Here is a 17,563-nt window from a genome sequence, read left to right on the forward strand (position 1 = left end):
GGACTTCATGCAGCACTGACAGGGGCTGGGGGGTCCTTGCTGGCAGTGGAAGGGTTGCTGTGCTGTGCTGTGCTGTGCCTGGGGCCCTCCTAAGGTCCTTAGTGCACCAGGTGACTCTGCAGGGGCATCAATGCCCTGGCTCTTCTGGGTGCATCTCCTGGACACCGCAGTGGCAACAGTGTGGTGGTCTCTTGCCATTTCAAACTTGATTTTAAAAGTCAGGTTGGCTTTAAGAAGCTGATCCAGTTCATATTCCTGAGAGGGACAGATTTACTCCCACTGAGGGACTAGAAGGCTTGCTCTGGGTTCCCCATTGAAACCCAAGACCACGCTTGGGCCAGAGCCACGTCTTCTTGACTATGCCAGGTTGGTGCAGGAGCCAGCTTGGTCCTTCCTCTGCGGGGAACTGAGGGGGAGATACCGAGTTACCTTCTCACTTTTCTTCTGCCTTGGCCTTGTATTGAAGAGGATGGAGACCATCATCTTTCCAGCCAAAAGGAAGAGATAGGATGGTCATTGGTTTAGCTACTACGTGCCCTCGTATCACCTCTCCTCATCACCACTCTCATAGGCTCAGCAGCCAGCCAGTGCTTCAGCCAAGGACTCTCGTCATCCCTTCCCACCCCATCTAATGGCTTCTCTTTACACCTACATACCACAAACATTTGGGTTTGTTTTTGCAATAGCATGTGTGCCATCTGGCACAACGGAACACACCTCCCCCGAGTATCTCCACAAGGCAGAGCTACAAAACACGGCTCGTTGTGACAGCGTGGTGGGAATTAAGGGAAGGAGCTGGTGCTATAGCCAGGCAGTCAGAGGTGTCTCCCAGGCTTTGCATCCTGCATGAAATGCACACTGGAGAAAAATACAGAGACAGTTCCAGGAAGTCAGAGACTCAGCAGCCCTCTCAGTCGAGTGTTCTCCACTACATAACCACACTTCTGTTTCTCTGCACTTTCCTATGGATCATGTTGTTTTTGAAGTAGCTCTAGGGAGGCAAAAGAAATTGTGACTCCCCAGTCTGGTCTCTAATCTAGACTCCTCAGAGACGCAGCTTTGAACATCCAAATGGAAATCTCACTTTTATCCAGAGATACTTACTGTAGTCCTCAGGAACATACAAACGCTGGGCATTGGCACCATTATCATTGTCTTCTCAAAAAGAGAGAGCTTTTCTCAGCTTTCACAGAGTGTATCTTCATATACTTTCCCCAGGCATTCCCAGCTCCAGACCCCAGATGAGCACAGGTCTCTTCCTCCAGCCACCACCTATAGCACCTGCAGACACATCCTCCTGCACCCAGACAGAGAACCACTAGGAACTCCTGCTCCTCTGCAAGGGACCACTACAAACTCAGTACAACAACTTAAGGAAGGAGAAGGTGATGATTATTTTAACCTGTTGCTCAGGTTATTTTAACCTGCACACCTACAAACTCACACATTCACCAAAAGGTTGTCAGGGTCACTGCGTGTGACACAGAGGACAAGGGACACCCACTAGCAAGTCCTAATGACAGCTCTGGCATCCCTCCTCATTGACAGCAAAGAACTGGGTTCTGGGACACATTTTTCACATGCTTTAGGAGTCAGTGGTTATACAGGCTGACCTTTATCTCAGCATCTTGGTTACTCACCCTCCATAAACCCTAGGAAAGCTGCTGCCTGCTGCCTCCTTTTCATCATTTTGAGCACATTATCTAATCCTTCCTCTTGGAACCACAGGAAGAACAATCATGGTGTAACACTGCTCCCATTATCAGGGAACAAGTCTTCTAGGGATGAGCCATCTGTGCTGTGGCCTTATCACAGCACAGACCTCCTGGTCCTGACATAAACCACTCATCCTATGGTGTTTACCCATTTGTTTGCTGTCAGTCATGTCTTTGGCCATGAGCACAGGCTAAAGTACCCCTTGCTCCAGAATTCCTGCTGGTGTTTTTACACACACTTTTCCACCCACACTCATTCCACACCAACCTTAGTACTTCCATTACAAATCTCTACAGTGGAGTCAGCCTAGCCAGCTTGCTCTGCCCTTCTCAACCCAGGGAAATATAAGTCCCACAGGGAGCTTGTTGCCACCTCCTCTCGTGTCTGAGCCAAAGAAAATCACCCTCACCACCCAGTGGACACAGGGAGCCTCTGATACACCATGAGATCACTCTGGGTTGCAGTTCCCAGCGCTGGGCAGATCAACCAGTCTGCTATCAGTTCAAGCTAACATACATATCACACCTTCCCTTTCACAGGCCAGGGTCTTGTAGGTTAGAACTAACCCCCAGGACTGCTTTCCCTGGATATTTGGTAACCACGGCAGACTACAGAGCAAATCTACAATTCACCCTTCCAGGATCCATTAGAAACGCCAAAGTGTGTCATTAACTGAGGTACATCAGGGCCATGGAGAGCTGGAGTGATGCCAGCTTGTAAACTGTGTGACAGTGAGGGATGTGCTGAGGAACTTCCTCAAGGAGTTGCACAGGCAGTGACAATGATGAAACTCTGAATGGATGTGACAGCTTTGAAGCTGACATCAATTGTCCATCAGTCACCCGCATGAAGCTTGTGCAGGCACAGAGAGAAACGATTTCTCACAAACTTAGGCCTGCTGTCAATAAAAAAAAGCTGCAGAGAAACTCCAGTATGTCTCAATGTCCACTTCTGGGAGGTGCCCAAGACATTCAGACATCTGCATGAATTTGTGATCGTTGCCCTTCATCACAAAAACAATATATCATGTCAAGCCAAAAACCAAAGGGATTTTGATAGGAATAAGTAAATAAATGGCTACGTAAGTATCCCAGAGGATGTGGATTTGGATCCAAAGCTGGTTTTGTTTTTTCTCTACCATCTTCCCGCAAAGAAGGCAGAACACAGCCAGGGTGACAGATGAAGGTGAGTGTCACACAGCACCCAGGCCTCTCCATAAATGCCAGGTGCCACCTCTTCCTTGAGGAAGGAAAGAAAATAGGGACAAGTGGCCAGGAAGGGCTCCAGCAGGCAGCACCATCTGCTGCCAGCCCTCACAGAGCCCTGGTGAGCTGCGGGGGCTGATGCTCAGGCAGAAAACTCTCCTGCCAGCTCTCAGCCCAGGCACAGCTCCTCTGCAGAGAGCTGCTGGCTGTATCCCAGCCTGACTGACAAGATAAACATGAGTGTAGCACCACTTCTTGGGGCAACCAGCACAGGCTGACTCAGCACTGCCTGCCTGGAAGCTGGAGATCAAAATCCTGAGCATAAGAGAAGCCAAGAAAACTCCCCAAAACTGTAAGGCTGGCACAGCCAAACATCTTCAGGTTCATGTCTTTCTGCACTCCCTGCAAAGTCTCCTGTCTTTATACATGGGGCACAAAGTTAGAAAAGTGAATATTCATTTGGATGATTTTATTCTCTTTTTTTTGGTTTGAAGCATTTGAATCATTTGGCTTGAAGTTTGCAGTTCAGCAGGGACAGAAAGGGGATCTGCTTTCATACTGGAGTTTTATTTACACAAACTTTCTTAAATTATTATTAAATTATTATTGCTCCCTTCTTTACTACTCTAATATATACACTAAATCTAAAGAATGACTTTTACCCAATCAAGCAGCCAACATACAACCAGCCTACAGTACCCACAGCTCTGCTGACCAGTGCCCCAGAAACAGGACAGGGAGGTTTTCCAGCTGTGCTGTCATCACAACACTCACAGCCCACTCCCACCAGGACTCTCTGACCGCACCTACGCTCTGCCTGCGATCTGGAAAACAATGTCACCAAGCAAATGCAGAGGCCCAAGCCGTGAGGGGAACATCTGGAAGGCAATCATCTGGCAGGGCTTGGGATCCTCAGCCATGCCTGGTACACGGTGCAGGAGGAGTCCTGGCACAGCAGCACAGTATCCATCTTCTGCAACAGGCTTTAATAGAGATTATTCTGTTGCTTGAGAAGAAGCAATGCAGGCAAATCTTAGGAAACATAAACCTCATCTGTGATACAGAAGAGCCTAAGAACTTATTTGCTAAAGCAACCCTGACCACACACTGCCAGACACCTGGCAAGCCTCATCCACAACCAGCTTTTTTACTGCAGGCCCGGGGCATTTACAAAGAAGCAGCTGCAGGTATAACAAGACTCACCCTAGCTTTAAAGATGCACAGCAGTGACTGTCAGTTGACTGAAAACCTACGCTGGGAAGTTAATGATCCAAATTCAGGTAAAGACCAATGTTCCAGGGGCTCCCCATCCTCCCAACAGCTGCAGGTATTAGATGCACATTTGCACCACCAGTTTCAGGGTGAACTGACACCTGGAAGAGCTCCCCCATAATCTTCACATGCCCCTTCCACTTTCAGGGAAACCCATGGCTCTGTCTACATAGGTAAGGAAACTTCTCTTACATTTTGCAGGGCATCTTGATACTGTGGCAGTGATGAGAGCTGTGACTCAGAGTGGTACGGGGACAATCCTTTCCTCAGAGTCCTCAGGTCCCCCGTGCTGGACTGCTGCAAAGACAAGGACAGAAAACAGGACACTGTATCAATGAGATAAAGGAAAGCTGTGCTGCTCCTGGCCCTGTCCTGGCTTTTCCCACGACCACTTCTGACCTGTTCTCATTACCTCTGCCTGCAACAACAGTGATAGTAAACACTGTAACAAAATGCTTTTTTCATGTCCAGACCTGGAGAAAACACCTGCAAGCAGCTGGAAGTGAACTGTTCAAGATCTATTCCATTAGATGATACAGCAGGAAGGCATTTTTGTTTTACCTAAGTTCCTACACATTCATTAAAAACATTTGTTAAGATGCACATAAAAAAATATTTTTAAGATCTCAGATTAAATCAAAATCAGAAAAAAAATACATCAGGGGACATTTTTTAGATTGAGAGTTTGTAAACAGTGCTACTATGATTCACCTAAACTCGCAAAACCTACCTTGATAGAAAGGGTTTCTTATTTGGTTACAAATTTGCCTGCAGCCACAGGTCTTTAGCAAAGTCAAATACATAAAGGTCATCTATATGACCCTAGAAACCAGGTAAATGCAATCAATAGTCTGCACTCAAAGGGAGAAGCAGTACTGGGTGTTAGGATGACTGAATAATCTCCCTGGGACAAAGTTTCTGCATTGTGTTGTTAGCTAGCTCAGTGGTTTTGAAATGTGACAGTCCTAGAATGAGAAGAGTTTTTCATTTATAAAAGTACACTCACAAAAAGCCAATACTCAAGTAGCCAAAATTAAAGGTCTGGGAGAATATTCTTTCTTTATTACCAATAAACATCCTCATTAACTTTTCATATTTTTAAGAGTATCAAGTACTGCACTGTCCTCTACTTTAAAGCTACAAAATCATGACCTTTCAGATTTTTATGCTCCATTAAGACTTTCAACTTGCTTTTGCTGTAGAAATGATGTTTTCTACTTCAAAAGAACCAAAGAAAAATCATTGGTGCAATAAAATTTATCAGGAAATCTCATAAATCAGCTCAATTGTATAAAAAAATCCCTCAGTAACCCAAAGGCCCGAGCATAACTGAGACTTTAGGGACTGTGGCCGTGTACAGATCTCTGGAAATACTGAAAGTTCATTTACATTTCCTGCTCCAAGAGAAGAATTGGTGCAGTCAGAGTGGATACGTCATTTTCTATCAGTGTCAGAAACATTTTCTTGTAGCTACATGGCCTGTTTAGCACACATTCATCTTTGGTTTTATTTCAAAATGTTGTTTTAATACGTTAAAACTTCTACAGTGACTCAGTGCTTACACAAACCTTCTGGAGCCCTCACCCTATCAACTTTCTTTTTATAAGCTGTAAGGAGAAGGGAAATTTTCAAGAAAACCATCATGAGAAATGGATGCTAGTCCAGTATCATGCAATCTGCTGGGAAATGTTGTGTCTCACATGGAATCAAGCGATACAGAATGACTTCACCATATCAGATGTCTGGGATTCCCTTGAATTTACGAAGTGGCATCAGAGAAGATCTGGCCTATATTTCTTTCACATTTCACAATAGAGTCAGAGAGAGATCTGAAGGAGATAACTCCTTCTGAGGCTGAAAAGTGACTGCTGCAAAACTGAGTTGCCACCACTATTCCTGGGAGGTATTTCAAAGGAAGGTTAGCAGGTCACAAAGGAAGATGATGAGAAGATTCTTCATTTACTGGCAGTGTCCCAGGCATGTGATGTCTCTTGCTGGTTATCCTGAAAGAAATTTACCTTGCCTGGTTTTCCTTCCACTGCCCTGCTGTGTGCAACCTCTTCTTCACTACTGTGTGGCATGGGGACACAGCAACCTCCTGGAGAGGTCCTGACACTCTGCTACCCATTCATTTAGGTTGTCAGCTCAGGAGCTCGTGCACCTTTCTCTGATATCCATGATGAAGGGGCATTTGCACGGCCAAGGCAAAAGCAGAATAAAACAGCAGAGTAAAAATGTGAGGCTATAGCTTTGTGATGGAGACCCCAAAGGTTGCAGATCTCCTCGAAGGCTCTGCTCCAGAAGGGCAGGCGTTGCCTTGACAGTGTTTGGAGGCTCTGGATTGCTCAGACTTATGCAAAGCACAGAGACCTGCAAGATGCACAATACTTATGGGGCAGCAGGAGTATAGAAACAGGCCCAAGAAAGAGAGATTTGGTAAACATTTGTTTGCATCCCGGAAACTTGCTCTCTTGCCCCCAGCTCTGAATGGGTTGGTCTACATTCAATGCACCACATGTTTCATCACGCTACAGCTTGTCCTCATAGAAAGTCAGAACGCTTTGTCCACCAAAGGAAGGAAGGCAACAAAACCCAAACGTAGTCAACATGCAATATCACATTATTGTGCCTAAAAATATGCTAGTTTAAATTGATTTAATTAACTGCCCTATGCTCCTGCCTGAAGCAAAAATCTGCATTAATTTCAATTTGTCTTAAATTGGTTGAAATTGTGTTGGTAAATACACAGATACAGTCAAAACTCTGCTCTAACAAGTGTTTATAATGGATTAGTTCTATTGCTTTTTTAAAGCAAATCCCATTTAAGACAGTGCACTAGTGTGTGACAAAACTATTGTTAGGTTGTTTCAGTGACTGCTGATTATGAATATGACCTAATGCATTCAATTTGATGGAAAGATTCCCACTGAGTTCAATGAACATCAAAACAAGCTCTTAATTAAAGAATAGAAACAATAAAGAGAAAAAATAGAAGACAAAAAAAAAGACATCTAAGAAATAAAAATGCTGAACAGAGATCTATCCAGAAGGGGAACAAGGTGTTTGGGGCATAGAGTGGGTTTGCTAGGGCAAGAAGAATTCTTCATCTGCCACTATTTATATGACATCCATGTTGGAGATGGCCAAAGTAATACTTTTTCCTCCCACTGTCTGTCATGAAGATAGTCCCTTTCATGAGCAGTCCATTCAACGCAATTTTCCTTCTATATTTTCCAGAAGTTATTTCAAAATGTATCTTACTCTAATTGTTTGGGTGGCTTGCCTTTTTTTTTTTTTTACAACAGGCTACCAATCACAGTTCTGCACTATTTATCTTCCTTGCATTGGAAGAAAATATGTATTTCTTCACCACAGAATGAAAACTGCTTTTTTCTTCCTTTTTAAAATTAAAATAGTGCAGTGACACATCTTCAACAGACCCCCCTAAACATTTACACATTCCTTGGGCTTTGCTATCAGTGTTAGAGCTAACCAGGAAAAGAAAGTGAATCCCTCATTAAAAAGCGATATGACTAATGATGCATCAGAATGAGTAGCCATTATTCCACTTAAACCTAAATTAAAAATCCTGATATTTGCATTGTCAATTCATTCACAAAATGAAATCTCTTATTACCTTACCTAATTTTCATTACTGAGATGTAAGTGGATCCCAAATTGCTTTTCTACTCAGAAAGGCATTTTAAAAGTACAATCCATGATCATCTCTGTTCATCATCATTGCTGGAGATTATGTTGCCAGCTAATGGGCAACATGTCTATAATAAATTATCCTTCAGGTAAAATCACTTCACATTTCTGGAGTTCCAAGGAATTTATCAGCAAAATCATTTTCATCTGAACTAAAGCTCCCTGGGAGCGTGCCGTTTCGATTAAACTTTTATTGGAAACATTTCCTAAGCTGAGGAGCAGCGAAGAGGGAGGGAGACAGCAAAGGAGACCAAGAGAGAGCTGAGGAGACTCACAGTCAGTCTTTATCCAACCTGATCAAATTGTGTAACCTGAAAAACACTTGTCCCCAGCAAAAGCCAACAAATGGCTATTGACTACTCCAGAGTGGCTCTTGCTCTTTCATGTGAATTTTTTTCAAACACTAGTTTCATCCAAAAGCTAAACAAAATGAAACAAAACAAAAAACAAACCAAACAAACAAACAAAAACCCCACCCCCAAAAAAAGCATCTCCTGACTTTCCCAGCAGTACAAAAGTGCAGGACCTGCCCTCAGTCTAACTCAGCACTACTCCACATGGCATTGCCTCCCTTTCCCAGCCGATGAGCACGGGGATAAGACTGCAAACCCAACAACTTTTCCTGCAGTGCAGTGCAAACCTGTGCTACCCACTGCCAGCACTGACAGCTCCAGAGTGGTCACTCCAATACAATCGCTCTTCAATACTTTGAAATAATGACATGGCATTTATTGCTAAATTTTTCGACTAGGCTGAACCTAGAGTGACCCCAGAAGATACTGTTCTTGAACCAAAGCCTGAGAGCTTTGTCCGCCTTGTATGAAAGAAATGGACACAGACATGCCCCTCCCATTAGGGAAGGGAGTTTGGCCTACTCGTATCAGTGGGAAAAGAAAAGGACCTGCAAATCAGGGTTTTAGTAAAAATGGACTGCAAACCCAACTGCTTTTTTTCTGTCTAGAAAACAGAGGCAATTTGATTACAGAAGCAATTTGATGGGTGGAAAGTGGTATTTTCCATAACAAATAATATATAATTTTAAACAGAAATAGAAATTGAAGTCTTGATGGTTACCTATGCTTAAAATTACATTTAAAAAAAAAAGGCAGAACAAAACAACAGAAAAACAGCAAACACTTGTTCCTATCAAAGCTTTCTATCCTGCTAGCAGGGAGAAGAAATGGTGGCCTCTGACTTTTTGACCCACTGTGCTGAGTGATTCAATTGAAAAATAACACAAATAACACAAGAAGATGGATGGTGTTTGGGGTATTTTAAGGTCAAAGTACTACAAAGAAACATTTATTTTCCTTTCTGTTTCTGTCCAGTAAAGTCAGATCAGCGCTGTGGCTATGTTGAACCAACTGCGAAGATAAAGTGTTGAAAACTTAGAGACAAGTTAGACAAATTATCTTTTCTGTTACCCTTCAGTGTTACTTCTGCTAGAATGGAGAAAAAAGAAGAAACGGATTTAATTTTTAAACACTTTGATGTAACAAAATGGACTGTTCTTAACAGAAGTTAAACACAGAAAGACAGAAATTTACTTGACAGAAAGTCCTCAGCATTTACGAAAGAGATTAGCAAAAAATCTATTTCAATTAGAAATATGTGTTGAAGTGACCGAGGAAAATTAAAAATCAGCACTGTCGGGTTCCAGTAATTCATGAATTAGCATTCAAAACAAGGTTTTTACATAAGTAGCCTTTAATTGAAAACAGTATTTTCTCCCTTCTTATAAGCTGTAACAGATGAAGACTGAAAAAAGTTTAAAAACTGTATTTAATCACAAATTATCAATTTGACTCTGTACCCTGTGGAAGTATTAAAGTCATCAGGGCTACAGCTTCCCTTCTCCCCACAGGCTGTGGGGTCATCTGGGATCAATTTGGGTGTCTAAACATGGGCTTCCCATGCCTAAGCATATCCAAGGCACTCTTGGAGCCTTGGTGGGTGTGATAAAGACCTGCTAGAGACCTGCATCCTTCTGCTGCACAGCAGGAGCAAGGAGAGTCAGGCCTGGTGTCAGCTGAGGACTACAGCTGAGCACCTGAGATGCTGCTCTCTTCACCTCTTTGTAACTCATTTGTAACCTCCCGCATTGTGAAAGCTTTCTCTCCTGGTCTACACTTCATTTAAAAAAACCACACAACGAAGCACCAATTCGAAGGCCAGAAGTCCTACAAAGCCCCTTTTTGTTTACCTCTGGGGAGTCTCTTTATAAAGGGATGGCAAAATGTGTCCAGAATGCAGAGGAGAATCAAGCATACATGAGTCACCGACAGCAGACTTCCGAAAGGGCTGTCATTTCGGAGGGTTTATAATAATCAGCTTCATTTTCATACAACAGAGACCCACTTGCACTAAGCTCAAGAGATGGCAGATACCACACCACTTAAATGTATTAATATTATATCCACATTTCAACATAACTTTAGAAGACATTATGTAACAGCATGAAATGCAACTAGATGGAAAGCAATCTTGTGAAGAACTCAATATTGACAAGAGAAGATACCCTTATTGACACCAGTTCAGAAGATTTTCTTTGGACATCGTCATCCAGCCTTCTGACAGACAAGCAATTTCCATTTTTTAGTGGTTACCTCCCCTTCTACAAAGCACAGGATTTCCTTAAGACATCATTTAAATATCAGAGTGAAGCTGGTCCTCAGCAATAGGGCAAGGGCATTGCACCCTGACCATGTAAGCCCAATAAGGATTTGGGTTTATGATTTGGGTAATTCTCTCTATGTGAAAAAAAAAAAAAAGTCTACATGGAAAAAATCTCATTCTTATTTCAGATTCTACTTTCACCCCATAAATCTTGGATGTTAGATAGAAAACTCTGTTGAGACCTTGGCTTTTGGTTATATACATTTGTGAAGAGGGAAAAAAATTGGAAGGTTTTATTTCAGTCTACTTTGTCAGACTGCCTTCATCTTTATGGACTCTTGTACTGCCCATTACCTGGATTACTTGCCCATCACTGTAATATAAATTCTTAAACCTACCAGCAACAATTCTCTAAACCATAATTGTTCCAGTAATTGAAACTGCCTCAATTTTGACACTCAACAACCCATTGTTTGCAACTGGGTAATTAAATGGAAGGTTTAGCTCAAAATCTTTTCCTGTTATTTCATGCAGCAATTTAGCTGCCAGCTTCTCTTCAGGTAGGCAAATGGCTTTGATTTGAAGTTGGCCAGAACTTACTAACCAATGTCTATTGCACAAGTACAGGCAGAAATAAAAATAAATTAGTGGCATATTTAATACATTCTGATGATTAAAAAATGGAAATCACCAACATTAGTATGTGAAAGAACAAGCAATCAGAGCCCCAAACAACCAGCAGCAGTATTAAAAGAGAGCCCCTAGATCCAAGAAGCCATTCATGGATGCATTAGCTCTCTCTACCTTACTGAAATTTCATGGCAAGCTGTTGCAGTCAGCCAGCTAGAAGGGATCAGAAGAATATAACACATTTGGAAACTTAATAAAAAAAAAGTTATTTTATCATCTTGAAAAAAACCTGTATCTTTACCACAGATGACCAAATCCCTTTTCCCATATTCATGTACAAAGCCTTGCAGCCCATTATTATCTGCACAAATATTAACATCTTACTATCCAGATTTAGAGCATGGTGACCCCACAAACAGTTGATAAAGCTTGATCACCTTATTCTTCTTCACAACTACAGGTATTTTATCACACCTGCAGAGTTCAATGGCACTCTCAGAACACATCTCTCTGTAAGAATGACCTGGCCCAAGATAGCCTTAGTAAGTCCAGCAGAGCAGTGATACTTTGCTGAGGCAAAGCAAAGCAGAAACACATCTCAAATAACGTGAGGGAGACGTTGCAAAGCATCTGCCTTACACAGCTCTCACATGGGCAGCAGGGCAACGGCCCCTGTTTCTCATGACCTCAGCACCACACATGAGTGGCCCTGTCAGGCAGCCTTGTGCCCCAGAGAACATCCCCCACCACACCACCTTGCACAAACACTTCCTCCTTATCTCATTAACCTGTGTTTTAGTGTCTCATGCACCAGGAAGCTGAGGGATGGGCAATTTCCCTGTGTGAAGCTAGCTAATAATTGAATTAAGGTTCAGTAATTGCAGTTATCACTACAAGATATATTCAAGGAAAAATAAACTCAGCAAAGTACATATCTGACACATATGTGAAGAGTTCCATTAGCTTCAACAGCATTTATCAGGCAAGTTGGAAATTACACACGAGAGTGCAATAAAAAAAATCAACATATTTGATTTTGAAAGAACTCTGCAAATAAGAAAAAAAACCTAAGGGATGAGATTAAAACTATTTAACATCTTCCAAGTCATGCAATAATATGAGCTTTCTGTAACAGGAGAGATTAAACTCCTTTACACTGGTTCATATCCCTGTTGCACATGTAGCACATCCAGGGATCATTCCTGAACTGGTGACAAAGGCTTTAGAGGATAAAGGTCTGTCAAGACACCTACTCTCCTGATCCCCTCCCTGGGATTCAGACAGGAGGCCACAAGCACACCCTCACCCAGTTCCATCAGTAAAGCCATTTTCAGCAGTTCATGCGGAGTTGGAACTCAGGTGGAACTCAGGGTGTGACCCTGAGAACGAGGTGCACAGCCGTTGTGCAGCAGCAGCACAGGGAGCTGTAAGGAGGAATTTGGACACTGTGCCATGGCTCGATCTCAGCCATTCGCAAATGTAATGCACGGACGAGGATCCCCACTTCTGCCTATGCTCTGACTTCCCCCTCACATCATGAGCTGCATTCATACAAGCTGGAGGGGCAACCAGATTTCATCTGGTTGCATTGGCCACAGCCAAAATTTTCTACTGTGGGGGGAGGTAACAACCTTGGGAAAGGCAGAAGACAGTCAGTAAGAGGCTTAGCAGATTTCACCATGTAAAATCACTACTGGAAAAATACTTTTATTAGTATCTCAGTGGGGTACAGGCAATAAAAGCAGTGCAAATTTCAAACCTCTCCATTCTCTGTAGCAACGGAGGTAGGGAACTTTAGTACACTCTTAATACTGTATTTTTGTCCTCTTGTTTTAGATCTGCAGAGAAAGATCAAACCCATAACTCATGGGAGACTCAGATAATCAGTTCAAACCAAATTGCAGTATATAATTATAATCACACAACTGGCAGGCTTTGCTCAAGAGGAAATATGAACTGGCACAGCTGAGAGATTCAAGTATCACAGCCCATAACCCAAACAGAAATGCAGATCAATAGTTAACAAAGCCAAACAGAGCTATAACCATTGACATTTGGTGTAGCCCCAGTCTGGTCTGCAGCTTGCATGTCATGAGTTTCAGAGCCACAGACTAATAGAGCCCATTCACGGCTCATTAGAACCAAAATTAGTGTCTTTATTAGGGATACCAATGGAGAAGCTAAGGAATGCTGCCCCAGTTCCTCCAGGCAAGTAGATGTAAATGTGGATGTAGTATTAAGCATAGAAACAAACTCAATGCACCATCCCCTGGAGTCACCTTTCATTTTCTCCAGTCAACTGCACTCCAGGCTATGAGGCCAAAGGGAACCACACTGCACCTCCTCCAAAAAGCTCAGCCACAGCAATGCCACTGGGATGCCTTTAAGGCACTTCCCACATCCCACAAAACAACAGGGGTGAGAATGAGAAAAACAAAGGTCTGAATACCCTCCTGATAAATCAACAAAGGTCCCTTGCAGGCTTTAACTAATGCTGGACACCAGCTGACCAAGGGCTCTGCTGACCTTCTCTCCCTTCTTTCAAGCAGCATTCCGGGCAGGATGGGCACTCAAGTCCCTTTCTTCTGGAAGACCACTCAGATATTCAAAGTACTCTGCTGAGCCAGGATTTAAACAGTGGGAGACAATCAGTTACAACCAGTCTCAATTTCTATGAGATAGTTTGAATATTCTTTAAAACTCTCCTATAAAGATTTAGATTTGCATTTTTGGCTTCATGAAAATCAAAACAAAACAGAAAATCTTGTCACAAGCTTACAGTTTTGGGTAAAGACACCATTTTTTTTCAAAGCAATGAATGATTAACATCCTTCCCATACTTCTCCAAGTTGTTTTCAGATATCAGACACTGAATGTTTCTTGAGCTGGGCTTGAATTTGGCATTTAACTCATTGCAAAAATCTGTTTCTAAGCCTCTGCAGCTATTGCTTAGTTTCCCCTTGAGACATTTTTCAGTCCTTCTCAGATGGACTGATCACTGAGATTCTGTGTTCTTTGAACCTCTCTACATGTTACAAAGACACAAAAAGCTGCTTCTTCATAGCCTGATCTAACTCCAGTTAACAGCTTTTTCCCTGTCCCTGTCCTCATACAGAGAAAAAAGTAGAATCTAACGAAATTATTACAAAGCTGGTTAAGCACAGGATATTACTAATCCTGTATTTCACAGCTGGAGGTTAAACTGAGCCTCATTAAACCCAGTGTTCTTGCTTTACCCACAACAGAAACAAATGGGGCATGGCAGAGCTTTGTGTGTGTGCATCTCTCTCACACACACCCGTACACAGAAATTCAGCTCCAGTCCTTTCAAAATTTAAGTTGCAAGAAATTATACAATTGTCTCAAATTTGTAAGACTCAATCAACTGAGTATGTCTCTGTCTATCTGTTAATCAACTTCTGGATCCAAATCTTTTTGAATTATAAATATAATAGGTTTTTAGGGAACTCTATTTATAGTCTCATAAAATCCCTGGATATCACAGGCAACAACCCCAGAACACACAGTACACCATCCAGATGTCATTACAAGTTGCAAAAGCTCATTTTTGTCACTGATCATGCATTTTAGATATGCATGAATGCAAGGTGAATGTCAGGAGAATATTTATTTTGGTAGGTAGCAGCTCAAGACCCTCATGTCCAGAGTCAACAGAAGGAAATCCATTGTCTTAAAGGGCTTGAGGTATTTTGGATGCACGTCTGAGACATGTCTGAACTGCTTCTATAAACTGTACATCTCTTATTTGGGGAGAAAAAACACTTTATTGAACAAGTACATATTATTTACTTACATCTCAAGTCAATCTATTGGATAGTAAATTGGTCAGATCAGTCTTGTCATTTTAATTCATAAAAGAAGGAGGTGAAATGAAACACACTGGGACATCAATTGGTTTTGTATGCTATGTTTTCTTGAAGATTCTACTACCACAACTAAGGAAGGAACATTTGAGAGACTCTGTTAACATCTTTTGCATTTATGCATGTAGACAATGCAATGCAAGTTAGAGGCTTAAATCAAAGTTTTGAGAGTGGTCTCATGAAAGGTCTCATGAGAGAAGATCTCAAGAGAGAAGGTCTCATGAAAATCTGGTTCTGCTAGAGCTGTACTCCAAAATGCATGGAGTCCTGTAGGAATTTTCACCATTGACTTGAAAGGAATATTTGGATGTGATCTCAAACATTGATCTCCTTTTTTATTACTTAAAATTAATATGCAGCTAAACATTTAAATACTGCCTAAAAATGGTAATATAGTAACTGAGGGCACGTCCCCTTCAGTATTCTGAATTTAAATGGAGACCAACTGCCTGGAAAGCTTTTCATGTCTGAGTTGCTCTGTATTACAAAAAAAAAAATCCAATTTCCCTTGTGAGACCTTAAATTAAAGCAATTATACTTATCCTCCTCACATACAAACAGTAGGTAGACTTTGGGGAAATTAGACAGGTTTGTAATTCTGTTCCTGTCGTGGTGAGCGTGTGCAATGCTCCTGGCACAAGCCGTGGCCTCACAACAAACCTCCAGAGCCAATTCACAGGGAGGCCCAAAGTTTAAGACCTTACAGCAACTCTGAGAGCAAAGAGGCAACTCCACAAGAAGGAACTGTTAATGGCAGACTTGGCACAAAAGCAACCGATAATAAAACAACATAGGAAATTGCAGTCCGACTCTCCCAGAGCCAGCCAGCACATTGTGGGCAATTTATTTTTCTCCTCCATCCTCTGCTCCTAGGGAAGAGATCGGGCTCTCCACTGAATGGAATTTACATCTTTGTTCATCACAGTACTAACAATTATGAGGCTCTTTTTGATCCTGCAGTCCACATTTTCCCCCCTTGTTTTCAGACCTATATGCTGGGAGCTGCCTGCTGAGTGCACGGTTGTGCCGAGATCCCACTTGCCTAAGAATTGCAGCAGCCTGTAGATGCCCTGGCCATGGAAGCTCCCAGCTCAAACACCTCAGCTCTGTTTTAATAGCAGTGTTTACAGCCATTGCCTACCATCATTTTACTATCTGCACAGCTGCAGCCTTCTTTTAATTTAGGCTAAGCATGCAGTTTCTTAAAAATAAGACCAAGCATAGTTTTCAAGAACTTCTAGGGATGCTCCAAAGATCTTCCAAGGATACTCTAAATCCCAGTCAGCTAGCAGGCAGATACTGAACTGTTGTGAATGCTGGTGATACTGAAGTCTATTCGCAATTTTAATTAAATACTCTTATGTTCTTCATAAATCCCAAGGGCTGTCACTCCAGAGAGAATTTTTTTTAATTCTGCTCTGCTCCAGGGGACTTGAAATTTTCCCTCAAAGAGGCACCACGACCTCATTGTCAAACGTCCAGTTACTCAGAGCCTCACCTGCCCAAAAATCTGCTCTGTTCAAAGCTGGGCTTTTTGAAACAGAGGTGTACAATGTGCCCTGGGCATCTTTGAACAGAAAAATGCCTCTGGCATTTCTGTTCTGGAGGGAAAAGCCAGACACAGCTCAGCAGAGACTATAAACCAAGAAGAGTCCCAATAGCCAGCTCATGGGGCACAGTTGTTAGTTATAAGGAGAGAGAACAGGGTGATGAGTCCACAAAGCCTATAAAATTCAGTTTTATTTGAAAGTGCTCAATCCTTGCCACTGTACAGAATGAGCTGAAAATGCAAGACAATGTGAAAGAATAGCCAGAAGTTTGTCACTGTTATTATCTCTAAAATGTACGCATTACTTATAAAACTAACCAGAAACGGCCTTTGGAGTTCCTAAATGTTATAAACACAGGTCTGTCTAACCTTAAGGGGAAAGTGTGTAATTAAAAATTCCTTTTTAGTTCAAGGGTCAGTGTGAGATGGCTTAAGGGGTCTATTTTCTGCTTGGACACCTTCAGCTCAGGGGAATGCCTAAACGGAAACCAAATATGGTCTCCCACCTCAGGGGTTATATCTTAGCAATACGGAAGGTAACCTCACCTAGTCAACCACATACCACTTAAGAAAGGTTAACACCAGCTCTCCTGAACACTTCCCACAAGGCACAGAGGAAAATGAGGACTTCTCCCACGTGATGTTGCACAGATTGACTGCATGAACACAGCAGAATTCAGTGCACTTCTTCCCTGGAGAATTTGAGACCATAAAAATGATGCCCATGAAGCTCTCCAAAATCAACACACAACATTCCTTGGAACTTGCATTCATCCTCTTTATACTTCAACAAAAACTTCCAGAAACCAGCTACACTTGTGAGAAAGGCTCACACTGTCAACCCCAGGATACAGAGGTCCCCACTTGGCTTCGTGGGGTCTTTGCCACTGCAGAGACATCTACACCTACCAGCACTGGAGAGCAGGGACTGAAGGGCCTTTTCTGGTAGTAGCATTTGCTACAGCATTCCCCAGAACTGC

At 42.4% G+C, this 17,563-nt stretch overlaps 1 protein-coding gene across 1 annotated transcript in view; it reads right to left on the reverse strand.

The window, feature by feature from the left end:
* The window catches only part of CCDC85C (coiled-coil domain containing 85C), a 44,935-nt gene that overhangs the window by 21,753 nt on the left and 5,619 nt on the right, over window positions 1–17,563 (reverse strand). Inside the window, exon 3 of the mRNA XM_029964144.1 lies at window positions 4,386–4,490. Coding sequence (XP_029820004.1) covers window positions 4,386–4,490 — 105 coding nt within the window. The remainder of the gene's footprint in view (window positions 1–4,385; window positions 4,491–17,563) is intronic.

This window comes from Manacus vitellinus, unplaced genomic scaffold, assembly GCF_001715985.3.
Source record: "Manacus vitellinus isolate BGI_N305 unplaced genomic scaffold, ASM171598v3 scaffold_6_pilon, whole genome shotgun sequence".
Classification (NCBI taxonomy): domain Eukaryota; kingdom Metazoa; phylum Chordata; class Aves; order Passeriformes; family Pipridae; genus Manacus; species Manacus vitellinus.